At 44.3% G+C, this 17,699-nt stretch overlaps 3 protein-coding genes across 7 annotated transcripts; all 3 read right to left on the bottom strand.

Annotated features, from left to right (window-relative positions):
* Positions 1-81: 81 nt before the first annotated feature.
* leng1 (leukocyte receptor cluster (LRC) member 1) lies at positions 82-2,719 on the bottom strand. Its single transcript, XM_060065102.1, has 5 exons — positions 2,607-2,719; positions 2,217-2,391; positions 1,698-1,937; positions 1,137-1,453; positions 82-612 (listed from the first exon to the last, which is right to left on the bottom strand). Exons 2-5 carry the CDS (start codon positions 2,346-2,348, stop codon positions 381-383), a joined length of 921 nt encoding a protein of 306 aa, XP_059921085.1. The 5' UTR covers positions 2,349-2,391; positions 2,607-2,719; the 3' UTR covers positions 82-380.
* Positions 2,720-2,753: 34 nt separating this feature from the next.
* On the bottom strand, positions 2,754-9,895 carry tmc4 (transmembrane channel-like 4). Of its 3 annotated transcripts, none has more exons than XM_060065065.1 (17): positions 9,602-9,895; positions 8,705-8,747; positions 8,315-8,513; positions 7,972-8,120; positions 7,193-7,348; positions 6,762-6,847; positions 6,356-6,501; positions 6,046-6,193; positions 5,747-5,905; positions 5,481-5,638; positions 5,051-5,174; positions 4,371-4,468; positions 4,094-4,277; positions 3,694-3,824; positions 3,394-3,549; positions 3,216-3,294; positions 2,754-3,065 (listed from the first exon to the last, which is right to left on the bottom strand). In XM_060065065.1, the coding sequence occupies exons 2-17, from the start codon at positions 8,742-8,744 to the stop codon at positions 2,994-2,996; spliced, it is 2,085 nt and encodes a 694-aa protein (XP_059921048.1). In that variant the 5' UTR covers positions 8,745-8,747; positions 9,602-9,895; the 3' UTR covers positions 2,754-2,993. The 3 variants fall into 3 exon arrangements, with proteins under 3 accessions (XP_059921048.1, XP_059921046.1, XP_059921047.1); XM_060065063.1 differs by lacking the exon at positions 9,602-9,895 and adding an exon at positions 9,199-9,541; XM_060065064.1 differs by lacking the exon at positions 9,602-9,895 and having other exon boundaries at positions 8,705-8,946.
* Positions 9,896-10,000: 105 nt separating this feature from the next.
* On the bottom strand, positions 10,001-17,669 carry mboat7 (membrane bound O-acyltransferase domain containing 7). 3 transcript variants are annotated; one of them, XM_060065081.1, is made up of 8 exons: positions 17,517-17,669; positions 17,096-17,178; positions 16,546-16,675; positions 16,294-16,420; positions 13,988-14,144; positions 13,365-13,560; positions 12,680-13,009; positions 10,001-11,811 (listed from the first exon to the last, which is right to left on the bottom strand). In XM_060065081.1, the coding sequence occupies exons 2-8, from the start codon at positions 17,169-17,171 to the stop codon at positions 11,394-11,396; spliced, it is 1,434 nt and encodes a 477-aa protein (XP_059921064.1). In that variant the 5' UTR covers positions 17,172-17,178; positions 17,517-17,669; the 3' UTR covers positions 10,001-11,393. The 3 variants fall into 3 exon arrangements, with proteins under 3 accessions (XP_059921064.1, XP_059921065.1, XP_059921066.1); XM_060065082.1 differs by having other exon boundaries at positions 17,096-17,175; positions 17,517-17,649; XM_060065083.1 differs by lacking the exon at positions 10,001-11,811 and having other exon boundaries at positions 12,676-13,009.
* Between the last annotated feature and the right edge of the window lie 30 nt (positions 17,670-17,699).

Genomic DNA, 17,699 nt, shown 5'->3' with positions numbered 1-17,699 from the left:
AGTACTAAATGGTGAGAATTTGTTTCCGTATAGCAATATATTAATTGAATGTCCTCATTGCAGGTTTATTAAACGCACACATTCTGATAAGGTTTCTTTGAGTTAAATCAGAAATAAGAATCCTGAAAAAAAATACATCACAAAAATGGACACTTTCAAAATAGGATGTATATTTCCATAGAAAATGCATCTCTATATATGGTAAGAACAGTCTGACTTTGAAGTTGATTGACATATTATTCAACCCTGAATAACATCCAGTTTTGTATCGGACCTTTCATTCCCAGCACACATCCCAGTACACAGCACACATTCCAGTTCATCGGCTGCCAATCGGCACTCTGACGGCCCTTATAGTCCTTCTATAGCTGGACATCACTTCACGACTTCAGGATCTCGTCTCGCCAGCTGTCCCGGTCCTTGCGTTGGCGTTTGCGAGCCAGCTCCGGGAAGTAGGCGCTGTTGTAGGGCCTCTCGCGCTCCTCGGCCGCTGGCCCCCTGCCCGGCTCCCTGTCCGCCACCTTGCCGTTCCTCTGGTCGATCAGGGCCTGGGCCCGCCGCCGCTCCTCCCCCTCCCTCTGGAGCCGCTCCGCACGCAGCTTCTCCATGGAGCTAAGGACGCACACGCACACACACACACACACACACACACACACACACATGAATACACTAGTGCACGGCGCGGATATACTAGTACACACACATTGATACACAAATATACTAGTACACACACGGATATACTAGTACACACACATGTATACCCATGGATATAATAGCACCCACACGGATATACTAGTATACACACACGGATACATACGGATATACTAGCACACACGCATGAATACACAGATATACTAGCACACACACGGATATCCTAGTACACACACATGAACACATAAGGATATACTAGTACACACACACACACAGATAAGCACAGATACACTAGTACACACACATGAATACACACGTATATACGACACACACGTTGTACATCGGTTGATTATGGACCACAGGGAACCCTCACTCGTGAGTGGTGCATCATAACATGTTAAGTGCATATTAGGTTGCAAAGTAGCACACATGAACTCTGGTTTACAAAGCCAGGGCAGTGTTTTCGACCCCGAAGCCTTCCTCACCTGGGTCCACTGCTCATCTCTGCTCTGGGCCTCTTCTCCCTCCTCTTGCTCTTGGGCTCCTTGCGGTCCTTAATAGCCAGGGCTTTCCTCATGTCCTTCATGGGGTCCAGCATGTCCTTCAGCCTACGGTCACGCTTCTCCTTCTCCTCCTCCGTGGCTCCTTTCCTCATCCCCTTCTCGGACTCTTTTGGATTTTTCTTCCGTTTCTCCTTCTCCTCCTCCTTCTCCTTCTCGGTCTTCATGTACCACGGGGTTACCTCAGTGCCAGGCTGAGGTCCCAGGGACACCAGGAGCCCGATGGCTCGCTCCTGTTTCTCCTGAAAAGAGAGACATTCAAAAATTAATATTTCCAAAAGGTCTCTATATTTTGATTGAGAGCTTTAAGAGACTATTTGGGTCGATGAAACCACAGGAAAATCCTTGGAGAAGACTTTTATGAAATTCCTGAAATGGAATTGCTGGGAAAATGTTTGCTAGGTCAGAGAGATGGAAACTATCCCTGATGTGCTTTTGTTTAGTTAGTTAACTTGAATATTATATAATACGAGTAATTCCGGTTACCTTCTCATCTTTCTTATCTTTGAGATACTCCTCATTCCCCTTCTTCTCAGAAGAATCTTCCAGGGGGAACAAGTTGAGATGTTCCAGGATTCCACTTGGTCCACTCGTTTCCTCAACCTTAATTCCTCGTCCACTCGTTTCCTCATCTTTCCTTCCTGGACCACTCAGTTCCTCAGTCTTCCCTCCATGTTCCAGTTGGAGAGCAGCTCGGGATTTATTCCTCAGAAACTCTGTGCGTGCCTGTGTGGAAATCGAGAAAAATACAGTATGAGACTCTAAGGATACACATCGAGCTGAGAATTGAAAAACCTATATTTATGGGAAACAAATGTATATGTATGGGATAATATGTTTGATGCATTACAGAAAAAGGGCAGCACTAACTAAAGTTGTAGCCATGCATACAAGGGATTTGAATATAGTGCATTATTATTTTATTGAATATTTAGCACCATGTGTTTGACCTAGTTCACAATGTCATAATACAGTATTGAGATACCGATGGTGGTCACTGGTCACCTCTCGCTCAGCGCGCTCCACGCGACGTTTGGCCTCGAGCTCCTCTTCTGCAGCCTGGGCCTCGTCCTTCCGCACGCGCTCGATGTTGTCCTTGTTACGGACATGCCAGCTCTTCTTGGGAAGGATGTTCATAATGCCAACTCAACGCTGCAAGCAGCTAGATAGACGTACTGGTCTACCAGTTACCATATGAATTAACACAATAGATCGCCCTCTTCAATCAATTCTTCAGCGTTTACAGATAAGGTCAAGGAAGTTATCAAATCAGCTGTCTTTTGCGATAATGTACTGAAGGAAAAAATAAGTGTCTTGGTAATTTGTATGGTTAAATAATAATAGCTTATTCTGGTACTTAGCTAAAAACGTGTCCACCGTTCATCATGAACTCACCCAGTTAGCTTTCCAATATGGAGAAAATACAATCAAGTATAATTGAGCTACAACATTAAACCATATATAAACATTTGGCTTGCTAACTACAGTAGCTTCTCGCCGAAGATACAAACCGGAAGTAAACAAAAAGAACAGAACGATGCATTTCCACATGTCAGCACCAGAGGGTGTCAAGGTTACGCGGTTTATTTATCATGCATGGCAAATATTTCATTTCTGGATATAAGAACAGTTTGTTCAGATAAATTGACATGCACTGATACAAGATCAATGTATATTATATCTATGTATTAATATATATTTAACTAAATTACAGAGGTGCAAAAGAATTAAGAGAAAGTGTTCTTAGTGCAGGTGGTGGCGTTGGCAATTTTATATTGTGAATTATCTTGCAACTCCAAGCGTTCGACTGAGCTCTTCAATCTGTTTGACCAGGAACTGCTTGTCGCGGGCCTCCTGTTGACCACAGACCAAACACGTCATTTGAAAAGCTCCCAGTTGAACTAGGTGGACCTCACACAATAGCTCACTCACTCAGACAAAAATTCAAAACAACAAAGCAAGGCAAACTAGTAGTAGTGGAAGTATGTGGCCACACATGCATACCAGTTTAAGCTGAGCTTTGAGCAAGTCCACACTTTTTCCGTAAACGGAGGCTAAGGCTATGAAATAGCACATCACCACACTGTTGGCAAGATAATAGCTCTGTTAATACATCATACAAAAGTCATTCATTAAAATATTGTGCGTAACATTGTAGTTAACTATATAACATAGCACTCACCTAAAGAAAAGAAACAAGGGAATGGAGAAGCGCTGTGAGCCAATAAAGTAGAGGAAGCCTTTTGTCGTTAAGGAGAGGCTATAGAACGAATCAGGAACGATTGTCCACATTGAGGCGAGAGAGCGGAAGGGCCCGCAGCTCATCGAAGGGTGGATCCTGAGCGGGATATGAAGACACAATCATACTCACTTGAGTGGGAAGGCTGGCACAGGATGTATTTACTTAAATAGGACCCCTTGTCCGAAAAACATTCATTGTCGGGAGTGTAACCGTCGTGTTTACACACAGCGAGCTACTCACTCGGCAATGCTGTAGATCAGGGCTACCAGCGCGAGGCTCCAGCCAAACAGCAGCACCAGCAGGAAGAACACCTTGGACTTGGTGGAGCGAAACGTCTTGGCGGCCGGGCGGCAGTTGGAGAAGAGTGTTATCTGGTGGGCCCAATCACCAGGGATGATGTAAAACACGGAGACAATTTTTTTTGGATTCATAATATATATATATATATATATATATATATATATATATATATATATATATATATATATAGGAAGAAGTACATTATTTTGACACAGAAATCGGTGAGGTGTATCTGTAGCACAGTGCATTTACACAACATAATTAAATCAGGGTGGGAGGGATATACGTTTGGAAATCATGATTCGAGTTCAAATTTGAGTGTATATATCAACGTGTTCACCTTCTTAGCGTAGAAGACAATCACAAATTTCAAAGTGTTAATGAGCGGCAGCAGAGGGCAAAACAGAGCCCCTGTCCACACGACCGTCTGTCCGTACACCAGTCCCAGGACATTGACCGGGACTAGAAATTCCTGACGGCCTACAAACTGAATCAGCTTGTTGGATGAGTTGTCAACCACCATCCTGGAACACAAGCGAGCCATGGATCTCCATCAGACTGAAGGTTGTATAAAATCATCCTTACGTCTCTCACTCCGTTCATTTTGAACACTTTACCTGCGTGGAAACTCGACCAGCACAAGCATTGCGAGGGTGATGAGCAGGTCAAACAGGGTCAGTTTGTACATCTCCTGTCCCACTTGGGTCTCCCAACACTACATAAGGAATTATATGTCACGTCACCTCATATAGCAACCCAGTCTCACCGAAATACATGACATTGTCACGTCACGTTATTTAATCTATTAATTCGTGATCTGGGACACGTAATTTAAATTTTTTCGTGCCAAAAGCCCAAATTTCTACCTCATTCTAAAAAGATGAGATGAAGCAGCTACTTTTTTTCCGTCGCGGTGTGCCTACAGAGCAGCGCATCTGCATTAAATATATTCGTGAATTGTCACAATTTCTCAGAATCAAAAGTTGAAAGTAGAAACGGGTGGCCAAAAGCTGCGATAGTTAGAAATGTGTGCTTTTTGGCACGAAAAATTGAAATTACGTGTCCCAGATCACGAATGAATAGATTAAATGACGTGACAGTGTCACGTATTTCCGGGAGACTGGGTTGCATATATTCAGTCACAGAGTACAAATAATACTAATCATTGATTAAAAAACGGCCAGATAACCCTAGAGCACGAGTTTTCAAATGCACCTTCAATTCGTGTCATACACGAAGCAGTAAAGTGAAAGGATGAATTTACACTATGTATGCATGAACCATGTAACATACTTACTGGGTAGCTCTTGTGGTTGTAGTGGCATAATGCACATTCCTCAGAAACCCCTTTAAAACAGGTTATCTGGCTCCACAATGTGAACAAGAGGACACCCAGACTGACCATTCTCAGAAAAACTGACCTATGTAAGAGAGAGAGGGAGAGAGCACAACACACACTTTTCCTGAGTCATGAAATAATTTTGTTGGAAAGGTTAATCAACTGACTCTTTGTTTGCTATGGATTTTTGACACAAATGTGTTGTTCACATCTACATAATTTAAGTTGTTCAACAACCAATCAAAAACAGTGTCCCTTCCTCTATTGCTCCCCCATACATACCCACATACATAATCACATACATAACCACAAACATACAGGAACACATGCATACAAACGTACATACCTACATACATACACAACAGTTAAATGCACAACACGTACAAACCTTAGCAAGGCCACAATGACAGTGATGCTGGGGTTATACCGCTCCAGCAAGGCTATCTGGTCACAGAGCACGGGAACAACGAAGTTCCCCACGGTGATGACGATGGAGGGCAGGTACTCATAGAACAGCCCAAGCACTCCTGTCTCTTTGACTTTGCTCTGCCAGAGAAAACACATACAAAATGAAGCAGACCACCATATGATGAGCCAAAGATAACTTGATATGTGGATGACAAACAAACGGAGGTAGAACCACCCATCACCGACCTGGCTGAAGGTGGTGGCTTGGTAAATGCCAAAGAAAGCTGCGATAATTAGGCCGAAAGCAACGAGAGACAGAAAAATACGCGACGAGTACAGCAATACTTTTCGACGCAAGGTCAGAGAGGCAGCCTCATTCTTTATCCTCTCCTCTTCAAGGTCCACCTTGGTCCAGAGAGACAGAGACGGAAATGGAAAGAAAGTAATGTTCAGGTTTTTGGGGACAATAACTTTATTGGGCATGGAGCAGAAATCCTATAAACTTAATCATATTTGAGGCCCAAAAAAATAGCATAGCCTCTAACCTGAAGCTGGTAGTGAAGGTTTTTCTGTTTCAGTTTCGTAGCCCTGTCACCGAGGCAACCAAAGTCCCAGCCAGTGAACACAATCCTACTGTAACTGCCTGTGGCGCCGCCTCCTCTTGCCACAGCAACACGAACAGCAGTCCCCGCGCTGTGCAAGCAAGCAGTCAACAATGGGGAATACAGGTTATCCTTTTGACTGGTCGTTTATCACGCACGCACGCACACGCACACGCACACACACACACACACACACACACACACACAAAAAACAGTTTGGTGCATCTAAAAGTGTGTCTTCACTGGAACTTACCGTGCAGTGATGCAGATGAGACAAAAGGCAAAGTAAAAGACAGCAGTGAAGAGGTAAGCCAGTGGGATGTTGTAGGAAAAGTCACTTTCTGCCACCATGGGGTTGCGGTAGTAGCCATAGAACAGGTAGGTGTACTCCATGAAGCCCTACAGGAACAAGGGCGCACACAGTTTGTCGAACATGATAATTATCAAGTAGTTGTAATTCAAACTTAATGATGGGAAGGAGGATACAGTGTATGTGAAGTTAAAGTGGGTAGGAAATAAACAAATTTCCCAGACAAATGTTAATTATTACAGAATCAAATGTAGACCAAGAAGAGGAAAAACGAATCCATCTAATCTAATCTTCTTCCATGTTCGTATCCATAGAAGGACATGGATGCGGGTGTGTTTGTATTTCTCACGGTTCCAGAAAGTAAGTCCAGGAAGTAGCTGAAGTATCTCACGAGAGGGTCTGGTTTATGGTCATACTGTCTGCATTCTGCTGTGCCTGTCAACACAACACAAGAGCCTCAGAAACCCTGAGCATACCTTCTCAGAAATAACCTCCATCAACAATTTGGTTATTTAAAAAAATATATATATATAATAAAGGTTATTAGTGTAATGTCATTATTCACACCAACAACGTTTAAAACATAACTAATAAAATAACTAGTACCACATTATTTACATTATACAATAATGTGGTACTTTTTTCTAAGTATAAGAAAATGCCTCCAAGAAGCAATAGTTTGAGGCATTCAATTGAAGCTGAATATATAATCCTGCATTTCATAGAGGCCAGAAGAGTAAGTAAGACTCTTAATGCAAGAAGACTAGAATCTGTACAGACCGTTATCTGTCTTGGTCACAGAATCTGACGCAACAGATCTCAACACAATGCTGGGGATGAGGACGAATCCAATGATCAGCATGGAGGACAGGAAGTTGAGGACCACCAAGAATCGCAGGAACAGGAAGTAAGACTGGACACCATCTCCAAAGTTCCCTGCAGTACCATCAATGAAGAAAATGGATACGCTTAGAGAAGGTAAACAATGTGACCAATATATTCAAAATAGTGTTTGGTTTTGCTGTATCAGGGGTATTAATGAATGTTTAAATGTATGTTTATTCACACTTATACATATATATTAAGGGTGGGCATCACAGGATACCTCACGATACGATATGATATGCGATACATAGCCCACGATACCGATATTATTGCGATACAGCGATTCTGCGACAAACGATAAGTGTCTAACGAAAAATACAAATAACCCTGAAAAGGGTAAAGTACAGGATATCTGTCTGTCTTCATGGTCCAAACTAAGTTTTTCAGTCTTTGGCCAGTTAACTTCCGTTCAAGTTTCACCGGATAGAGCGAGTACCATTAAGGCTCAGTCCTTACTGCCGTTGTCCTTTGCTGCATATCCTTCCCTCTCTCTTACCTATACCTTCCTGTCTAACTCATCATGAATAAAGCATAAAACAAAAACAAAAAAGATTATATGGAAAACAAATATTTAGCGACAATCAATGTATTGATTGTCGTATCAGACGAAGAAGGGCAATGATATATCGCGTATTGATATTTACACACATGCATACATGCATACATACACACACCTCCAATCTTGTTCAGGGACTTCCTCCAGAGTGTGATATAGTGCAGGAATCCTCCGATACTTTTGCGGGCCCGACTCAGCGATTTGGCTTTGCTCCTCTTCCAGGACTGGAAACTGGACAACACTGGCACCTGCATCTGCTGGACCTGACTGTAAAAGATGTGTCACACATTCTTTCAACGATACAGATCATTATAATATCGCCAGCGTTGTTAAACATTCATAGCATAGATTTAACCCTTATAGCTGTATCCACAGATAACCATCATCACAATTGTGATCATAATCCTGTTTAATCCCAAGATTTGTAATCAGGGAACCATCAGACCAATCAGGGGGCCTACCTGATGGCTCTTTTCAGGGCCATTGGCATGGGGAGTGCTCGGAGGTCTTTAGGGGGTACGGCCGCTTCCTGCCCTGCATCCTCCTGGGCCGCAGAGGCTGGGCGCCAGTTAAACTGAGGGCCATTCTGGTCGGACCGTGAAGAGGTAACCCGTCGCAACCGTGGGGATCCCTGGTCGCTGGTGTAACCAGTTCCTTGGACTGGGAGGCAGAAGGAATCTATTAACTACAGTATGAATATGTAACATTATGGTGTATAATAAAGATCCTTCAGTAGGATATAGATTAAAACAAACAGTCATAACTGATCTGCTGTTGTGTTTAACCGAGTTGTTGTCGCTAATAGGTGGAGGCTGTGTGGTCGTACAGGTGAGCACACAGCCTCAGCTTACCTGCTGTAGCAGAGCCTTGTCTCTGGAGCTGGCTTTTCATTTCCTAGGGATAATATACGGTCATGTAGTACTTTTTTAAAGATGTAAAGCGCAGCCACATTTAATCCAGCATCCACTCGAGCGCAACGGAAATAATGTGATCTTGATTGGAAAGAGGAAACGGTGTGATTCCGGCTCTCTCTCTCTCTCTCTCTCTCTCTCTCTCTCTCTCTCTCTCTCTCTCTCTCTCTCTCTCTCTCTCTCTCTCTCTCTCTCTCTCTCTCTCCTTTTGTATATGGACTTCGACCTTTGTTATTGACAACACAGGTACTTCCTTGTGCAGTTAACCCTTTATCTTCAAGTCAATTTGAAACATTGCTGTACTAATGTGTCCACTGTGATGCTAATCATCCCCAATTAAGGCCTACATTTTTTTTTTTAATAAAGACAAAAAGTTAGATATGTCAGAGAGTTAATTTAAATATATTTGGGTTTGTCTTTGCCAAATACTCAACTGGTCATACAGGTTCATTTGATGCAGTCTCTGGCAGCAAGTTCATTTGTGGGCTGTTATCATCTCAAAAAGTTCCCTTCATTAATTCATTCGTTAGACGCATGTATTGTCACTTTCTTTGTGTTGTCAGGTAACCATGGCCAGTGTGTGTGTATACTCTGAGTAAAAGATGAACGCTAATGCAGATCACCTGCCATTGTAAACAACACGTGTGGGTGCTATTACATTAGGGTATTTTATACAAAAATCCATGGATAGATTTGTTCAATGATTAGGTCTTAAGACCAATCAGAGCACCAGCTTTTCTTAATTAAGTTGATCCTGCTTCTGTCATCATCCTTAATATTCTCTCAATAGTATGAACTAAACACATTCCAAGGTTTCCTGAAAAAATACATGCAAACCTTTACTGCTCGGGTCAAGCCATCTCGATTTAAACAAATTGGGGCTGGAATTGTCTCTTGAACACAGCGTCGGAAGTCTCTATCCAGCCCTGGTGGTACATGTGAACACAAAGATATGCTATATAACAGGACAACATCGAGCGCGTGCGGACTGCACTACCTCAATTTGGAGATATTTACTCAAGAAGACTGAATTCACATCAAAACACGATTTGACAAAGGAATCAACCTCATGTCCCGGAAAACCTTTAAAAGGTGACTCAACAAAAACCTTCTCGCCATCTATTTACTAATCTAGATTGGGAATAGAACAGTCAGATAACGGCATTCCTTTTGTGCCCCTGTCCTAGTAAACATCTTCCCCCGAACATGTGAATGATGCAACAGCAAAAACGACAGTCTTGTTTGTGAGGAAATCATTTAATGGAAGTGTTACAATCTTTGCAGTTGGCAAAGTAAATAACAGAGCAAACTAGGCCGAAGTTAATAAATAGGTCTCAAACATGAGCTAAAATAAAAATATATGTATTTACTGCGACCCTGCGATTACCTACAAAACACGATTGATTTCGATTGATTTGAAATTCAAATTTTTACAAATAGTGAGTTACTTTTGAGATGGCAGTCAACTGGTTTGTAAATCCAAGCACACAGTTGTGCTGTTGACTCAAGACTCTCGGCTATAGATTACCGCGACTTTGAATGTCATGTTTGGTCCAAACCTGAAGTGGTTCTTTATTGCAGTCCAGACAGTATGGCAGTGAGTAACAACCGTGATTCTGATCAAGGCCTCAACCCTTTGAAACATGACTGATGAGATGACTGAACGGAACGGATCAAACCATTTAGGCAACACATGAAGGAATGCTCCGAAGACTTGATTGATCCACAGTAGGGGGATTCTAGCACAGGTACCCTGGCAATTTATAAATTAAAGTAAACAGTTAAATGTTTTTTATTTGTATTTATCATCAATCCTATTTTGAATTTATAGTTTAATCTGCCTGCTTAGTTATGTTCACAACTTTGCCTGTACTGATAGGTGTAGTTACATATATAGTACATAACTGCATTATACAATTTGCCTGCACAAATACCATTCTGAGAACATTGGCACATATAAAACTAAAATGTCTGAGTGTATTTTGGTTTTTATCACAAGTGATAGTAATATTCTGAAAACACAATATCTAAACACAAAACCACAAAACCCACTCCAGCCAGGTATATTACAGAAGAACTATCTCTTCACTTGTCTCCCACTTGTGAATTATGGAGCGCATTGTTGGTCTGCCCATGATCCCTGAATCCATATAACTCTCTTTATTTGAACTATATTTCATGTTAACCAACCCCAAATTTGAAGAATTGCTTCAAATCGAAAACAAGGGTTCTGGATCATTGTCATGGATCATTTCATGTCTTGGAAGTAAAGTATCCTCACACAAAAACAGATCATCAATGCGTGTGTTGAGTATTATCTGTGTACATCTCATTGTCACAAAAATAGCATTAACCGATCCCAGACGTAGTTCGCCTGGTGTGGCGTAATACTTGCTGGGGAGTATATATGTACAGTACGTTCAAATGGTTTAACACACTATTTCCTGGAAGTGTTGCGTCGTTACGTAATCATGAGTTGGAGCTTCCTGTGAGGGAGAACATTATACTGACACAGGAACGGCAAAACATTTAAAAACTGGTAAACACGACAGCATGTAATTTGCAATGTAAATTCAATGTTAAGCTGTATTGGCCTCCCCAATCCACTGTCACCTCACACCACTCAAGCTCAGTCCTGCTTAGCTCGAATACCCTCTTTGAGCTTATCCTTACTTTCCATCTCCTCCACCTTTCCCTCCTCTTTCTCTCCCCTCTTCTCCCCCCTCTTGCTGCCTCTCGTCAGCCGACCTAACACGATGCAGCCGACGGCGAGGACGTGGATGACGAAGTAGATGGACGTCCAGTAGTGGACCGTGTCGCCGGCCTTCAGCAGCACGAAGCCCATGCACATGTAGTCGTAGGCCCGCATCTTGAGGAACCAGTGCACCCAGTCGAAGGCGCTCTGGCCCCAGGGGCCCAGCCGGGCGCGGACCGACCCCTCCATGGCCGACTCGGCGGCGATGCACAGCGGTATGGTGAGGAAGGACAGGTAGTAGCCAGGGTGGAGGCCGTGCCAGTAGGCGCTGATGAACATGGTCCAGCCAGCCCTTTAGGGGGAGGCATAGTAGATGGTGAGATGAGGAACGACGTGGTAATTTCTCTTATATGATCAACATTAGCCTGGCTATTACCAGACCAAGCTCAATCGTAGATTGCAAGTTGGTCTGGAGAAGCTGCTGTCAGTTTCTTCAGCACAAATGGCCTGATCAATGGGCCTAGTTTAAATTACTCTGTACGCAATTGGCTGCTTGCTTACCTGTCGTCATTGTGTTAAACCAGCCAATAGCGCGCCAGGTGGAAAAGCCAGCTTGGTGACTGGCTCCCTCAAAAACGTATCGAAACTAGAAAGAAATGTATTGCTCTTCTCCAGACCCTTCTGCAGGGCAAACTCAAATCGCCGGCAGAATGGGCGGGGCTGTGGATAGTGAAGCTCCTTCTGAGCAGCAATGTATTTAATGTCCACGTCCGAGTTACGGTATAGTTTCCCGGACACCTATAGTTAACGCTAGGTTCTGTGGCTTAATTAAAAATACTGAGCTTCCAGCTAAAACTGTGGGTCCATTAGTCAGACATGAAACGTTGGCTGTATTCTGAATTTAAGATTAAATGTATATATTCTTGCCAATCTGCGGCCAATAATAGGAACTGTATAAATATGGGAGGTTTTTTCAAAGATTTGTCATCTGAAATGCTCCAGTGATATACCCAAAGCTACACCCAAGACACAACGCCATGTGTCTCTCTTGATCTTAGACTGCAATACATTTCCTAAAACCCCACTTAGTAAGCAATACATGCCACTTTCACAACATTCTTAAAGATTGAATATTATGAAAAGAATAATTATAAATGTAAATACTTATAAAAACACCAATCCTCTTTGGGATTGCACCATGGAGGAGCCAGTGGGCCTACCTGAGGACGTAGGCCTTGAAGGGGGAGTTGGGGTAGATGTAGTGGTGCAGCCACCACTGCACCGTCATGTTCCAGTAGCGCATGCCGTGGCGGACCTTCACGCAGAAGTCTGTGTTGTAGCAGTCGATGTTCTGGATGGTCTTGAAGTCGTACGCCACCGGGGCGTTAGGGTCGGGGCTGTAGCTGACCGTGGGCCCCCCTCCGGGTTTGGACATGGCCCCCTCGGGGTAGCAGCCCAGTCCGGCGCTGATGCAGCCCGCCTCCGCCGCGCACCACGCCGCGTAGAAGCGCATGCGGAACACGAAGAACACCGCGGTCATGTAGAACAACCTGGAAACAGAGTGAAAACACCAATCAATCATCTCTGACTAGTGACGGCTGATGTGGTGCTAGGACGTATTTGGACTCTTTTACACCTCAACACACACAGACATTTGATAGGAGGCCGGGTAGTATAGCGGCAAGGGAGTTCTACATCTAAGTGTACTGGGTTTGATCATAATTGTCTGCAACAAACCTATTGGTATCTTTGAGCGAGTTGTCTAACTAACACCACCTGTTCCTAAGTGACATGCATCTGAATGTATTTTGCTTTGGATAAAAGCGCCTGCTGAACGACCAGTTAACAGTAAATAGGCTGTAACCAAGCAGAGCACCTCGAGGTGACGTTCTGTGTCCCCTATACCTGAAGAAGAAGTTGTCGTTGAGGAAGTCATCTGTGCGGACGTAGCCCAGGGGGAAGACAGAGTTGACAGCCAGGAACAGGGCTCCATAGACAGGGACGAGCTTCAGCCGCTGTAAGCAGGGGGCCACGGCGGGCAGGGTGAGGGGGCAGGGCTGCCTCAGCCAGTCCACGTAGGTTTGGAAGCGGAAGAAGGGCCCTTTGAGGACAACATGGAGGGATGAGGTACAGGGAGTGGAGGACAGCGTTGACAGAAGGAATGAATGAGGATGATTATACACAGGGATAATACGAATACCGCCAGCACAGTGAAGGAACACAGTGGATTTGCAAGAGAGCAAATTCGGGGTGGTGGCATAAAAAAGAGGCAGGAAGACAAGTGCAAGAGTTACTAAGTATCCAGGCAAACTTATTAGTGAAAAACGAATATGGACTCACACAATATTGAACATGTGGCAAAGAGAGTGAGACAAAGAGAGAACAAGAGTTAAAACAGGATGGAAAAGTAAAAATCACATCAAACCACAGCACATAAAACACAATTTTCCCACACAAAGATCATGCCTCTGTATAAAGTTGGGAAGACAACACAAGCGTTAGTCCTTCATTCAACTTGATTGACATACCTGTCATGATGCCCACGTAGCAGTAACTATAGGAGAGCGTGTCATAGAGGGAGGGCTCTGCACACAGCCCACCAATGACGGGGGATTTGGAGAACGAGCTCACTTCCTTCTTCTTCTCCAGGTGGTAACTTTGCACCTCATTTGCTAGACTCACCATCTTGTTTAAAGGACATAAGAAGACCTTTAGTTTGTCTCTCTGCAAAGCCGCATCAACATTTGATCAATGGAATATTTCTCCTTCCAATACACAAGATGCAATCAATCTACCAAAATCTGAATGAATCCCTTTTATAACATCAGCGGCAAAATCGATTGCGTTGATGATTTCCAATCATAACATGTACGATTGAGCCCTGCCCTTACCAGTTGGTCGGAGGGAAATATTCAGAATTCATAATACTCATTAACATGGTCTGTCCAGAGCCGGATTAAATAAATGGACTACACTAGGCAGACTGTATTTTTTGGGCCCCCCTCCATCGATAACCTAACCTAACCCTAACACTTACCAAAGTTACTAATAAAAGTTAATTCACATTTTACATAGCGTTAGCTGTGTGAGTGTTTCCTCCATGTGCTCTGCAGTATGACCATGTAGTGGTATGAACTCCAAAAATCTCTCGACAGCCTCCCCACTTTTCTTCAGGACATAGCGAATTATCAAAGCGAGCTGATCAACATGTGTGACATCAGGTGTTGAGTCCACAATGATGGAGAAATACTTGCCATCTTTAACTTCTTTTACAATGGCACGCAGAACCTTCTCAGCCATCAGCTGAATAAACTCATCACAAACTGTAGAGGACAGGTAACTGGTATTTCCCCTGCCCTTGTTTCCGTATCTGGCTAGATGTTCTGACAGTAGTGGATCAAAGCGACTAATTAACTCCAAGCATCCCAAAAAGTTCCCATTGTGGGAGACTCCTGTTGCTGTACTATGTTTGAATCTATGCGTGCATTTTTATTTCCAAGTGATGATAGACTTAGCACAGCAGTGCGATGATCCATACAATTCTCATGTTCATGCAAGCGATTAGCACAGTTTTTCCAGTCATTAAACGCGGCCCGAAGACGCGTCTTCCGCCGCGTCTTCGGGCCGCGTCTCCGGGCCTGGCTCCGGGCCTCGCTCCGGGCCTGGCTCCGGGCCTGGCTGCGGGCCTGGCTCGGCCTCTGGCTGCGGGCCTGGCTCGGCCTCTGGCTGCGGGCCTGGCTCGGCCTCTGGCTGCGGGCCTGGCTCGGCCTCTGGCTGCGGGCCTGGCTCGGCCTCTGGCTGCGGGCCTGGCTCGGCCTCTGGCTGCGGGCCTGGCTCGGCCTCTGGCTGCGGGCCTGGCTCGGCCTCTGGCTGCGGGCCTGGCTCGGCCTCTAGCTGCGGGCCTGGCTCGGCCTCTGGCTGCGGGCCTGGCTCGGCCTCTGGCTCTGCTGACACGAGCAGGTTCACAGCTGTCGGACGGCTGCCCGACAGAAACTTCTGTAAAGCCCCCCGCTGTTTCTTCTTTTGTTCCTCTTCATTTTTTTTCTTTTTACGTTTTGCCGCACCCGAAAGCATCTTGAATGTTAGCCTACTCAAGAAACGACCTGCCTGCTAGCTTTATTGTTCCGCTTAGTCTTGACCCGCTGACCTCCCCTCGGACTTAACTGATTGGTGTTAATGTGACGTAACGTTAAGATAAACAACGTCACTATTTTTAGTTAATTAATATATTTAGATATATTATCACTGAAATAAATAGTAGGTAGGACATTTGTATTGGCTATTTCATTTTATTTTTTTATTTTTTTTACTTCTGTCTGGGCCCCCCCCCGCCAATCAGGCCCTAGGCACGTGCCTAGTTTGCCTTTGGGTTAATCCGGCTCTGGGTCTGTCCACTCTGACCGGCTGTGAAACTGTGTAACGTGAATGAGCGTAGCTCTGCTGGTGGGGTGGGGTAGTATGAGTGGGAGGGGTTCTGGGAGTGTCGATTTTAGAATTATTGTGGACAAAGAGACATATGGCATGGCAAGCTAATTCTACTTGTACTTGTATAATATATCAGCTTCAGGATAGGATTTGATTGATAACATTAAGTAAATCACTAATGATTACCATTGACAACGTACAAATATGTTGAGGTTATAAAAATAATGAAAGGTTTTCTACTGCTTTTTGCATTTTCTACCCACGTCCACTGGTTTACAAACTTGAACTTGTTTGCATGTCAGTATGAGGGGCTGTTGTCAGACATATGTATGACTTGACAAACAGATGAGAACTGTTCCACAGAGATATACCGCTGGAAAGAGGGTGACTTGGTGGTGTTCTGTGGTACCTTGAGGGTGAGCAGAAGCTGGATGGCGTTGGCGAATGGCGTTGGCGCCGGCAGACCAAACCATGTGACCAGTCGGAAGAATAGGAGGTAGAGAAACGTCCACCCGAGGCACAGGGCTGGGGCGCTCCTGCTCGATGGAGAAACCACAGTATGGAGTGAGGGGCGTCTCTCAGCCATCACTAATACTCTTATCATCCAAAACAATGGCATGGTTCGACACATGCTTGAAACACTGCGGGATAAGGCGCTCACCGCCAGGTACTCTTGATAATTATCCATGTTCCAATCACTGTCACCAGAGAGTGGAGGGCGTGGATCTGACAGGTTGCTATGGTGAGGGACAGTCCCAACAGCAAGCCTGCTCCTTGCTTCACGGGAGGACCTGGAGGGGAAGGATGTAGGCAAAACCAGAATGAGTGTATTGGGTCAGAAATACACGTAATACCACAAAGCAAGTCTGATTCATCATGCGATTGAAGTAGCCCTGACATTATTTTATCTACAGTACAAAGCTGAAGCACTCGGTATGTTTACTGTCAACACCTGCTGTACGAGAGACATAACATTTCTTATGCAGTAGCAAAACATGCAGCTAGTGCCATCTTGACATTCTTCACGTCGCCTGTTTCTTTCACAACAAGAAGGTAGAACAAACACCATCATAGGATATTTCGCAATGTGTAAGTGGACTATCTCATTCATAATGAGGTGCGTACTGATTAAATATAACCCAGTTATTAATAGCTATTTTTAATAGCTCTGTAAAATGAGGTTGGGCAAGGTTTCGTACGGAGACACTCACTAAGATAACGAAAGAGGAAGCCGACGGGGATCGAGGCAGCTAGTACCCCTAGGTACACCAGCTCGTCAGGAGACATCGTTCTGCTGCGAAAAAACAACGGGATCAGCGTCGACATGGGAAGTTGCATGATGTATTGCCAGAACACACTGTTGCTTACTCCATTTTCAGTTAAGTATGCTTTCAGAAATAGTCGCACAAATTGGTCCCATGTCAGTTTTGGATAGCTACCTCTACCAGATAGCTAGGCATAATTTCAACATGAATAGGCATATTGCCAGTACTAGACGGGAGCCCAGCTGTTGGGTGGTAGTAGTTAGCTCCGTACTCCACTCGTCTTTGTAGCCGCATTGTTGACTATTTAAACCCCAGTCGTATTCATCAACCCCACTTATCGCTTTATAAATACGAAACGCGTACTTACGTTTATAAAGTCACCAGGGCAGAATAGGAGACCATGCACTCTGAGCTAGCCGTGCCATTCAGCGATGTAGTCAACTGCTCTCTGATTACTTCCTGGATGTGGACACACCGCCCCCTTCATCGGTGATCCAGGGAGCGCAACCGTTGATTGAGAGAATAATCGTTCCATCAATTTACGAGGCGT

This window comes from Gadus macrocephalus, chromosome 11, assembly GCF_031168955.1.
Source record: "Gadus macrocephalus chromosome 11, ASM3116895v1".
Lineage (NCBI taxonomy): Eukaryota > Metazoa > Chordata > Actinopteri > Gadiformes > Gadidae > Gadus > Gadus macrocephalus.
This window is presented reverse-complemented; position numbering and strand designations above follow the sequence as displayed.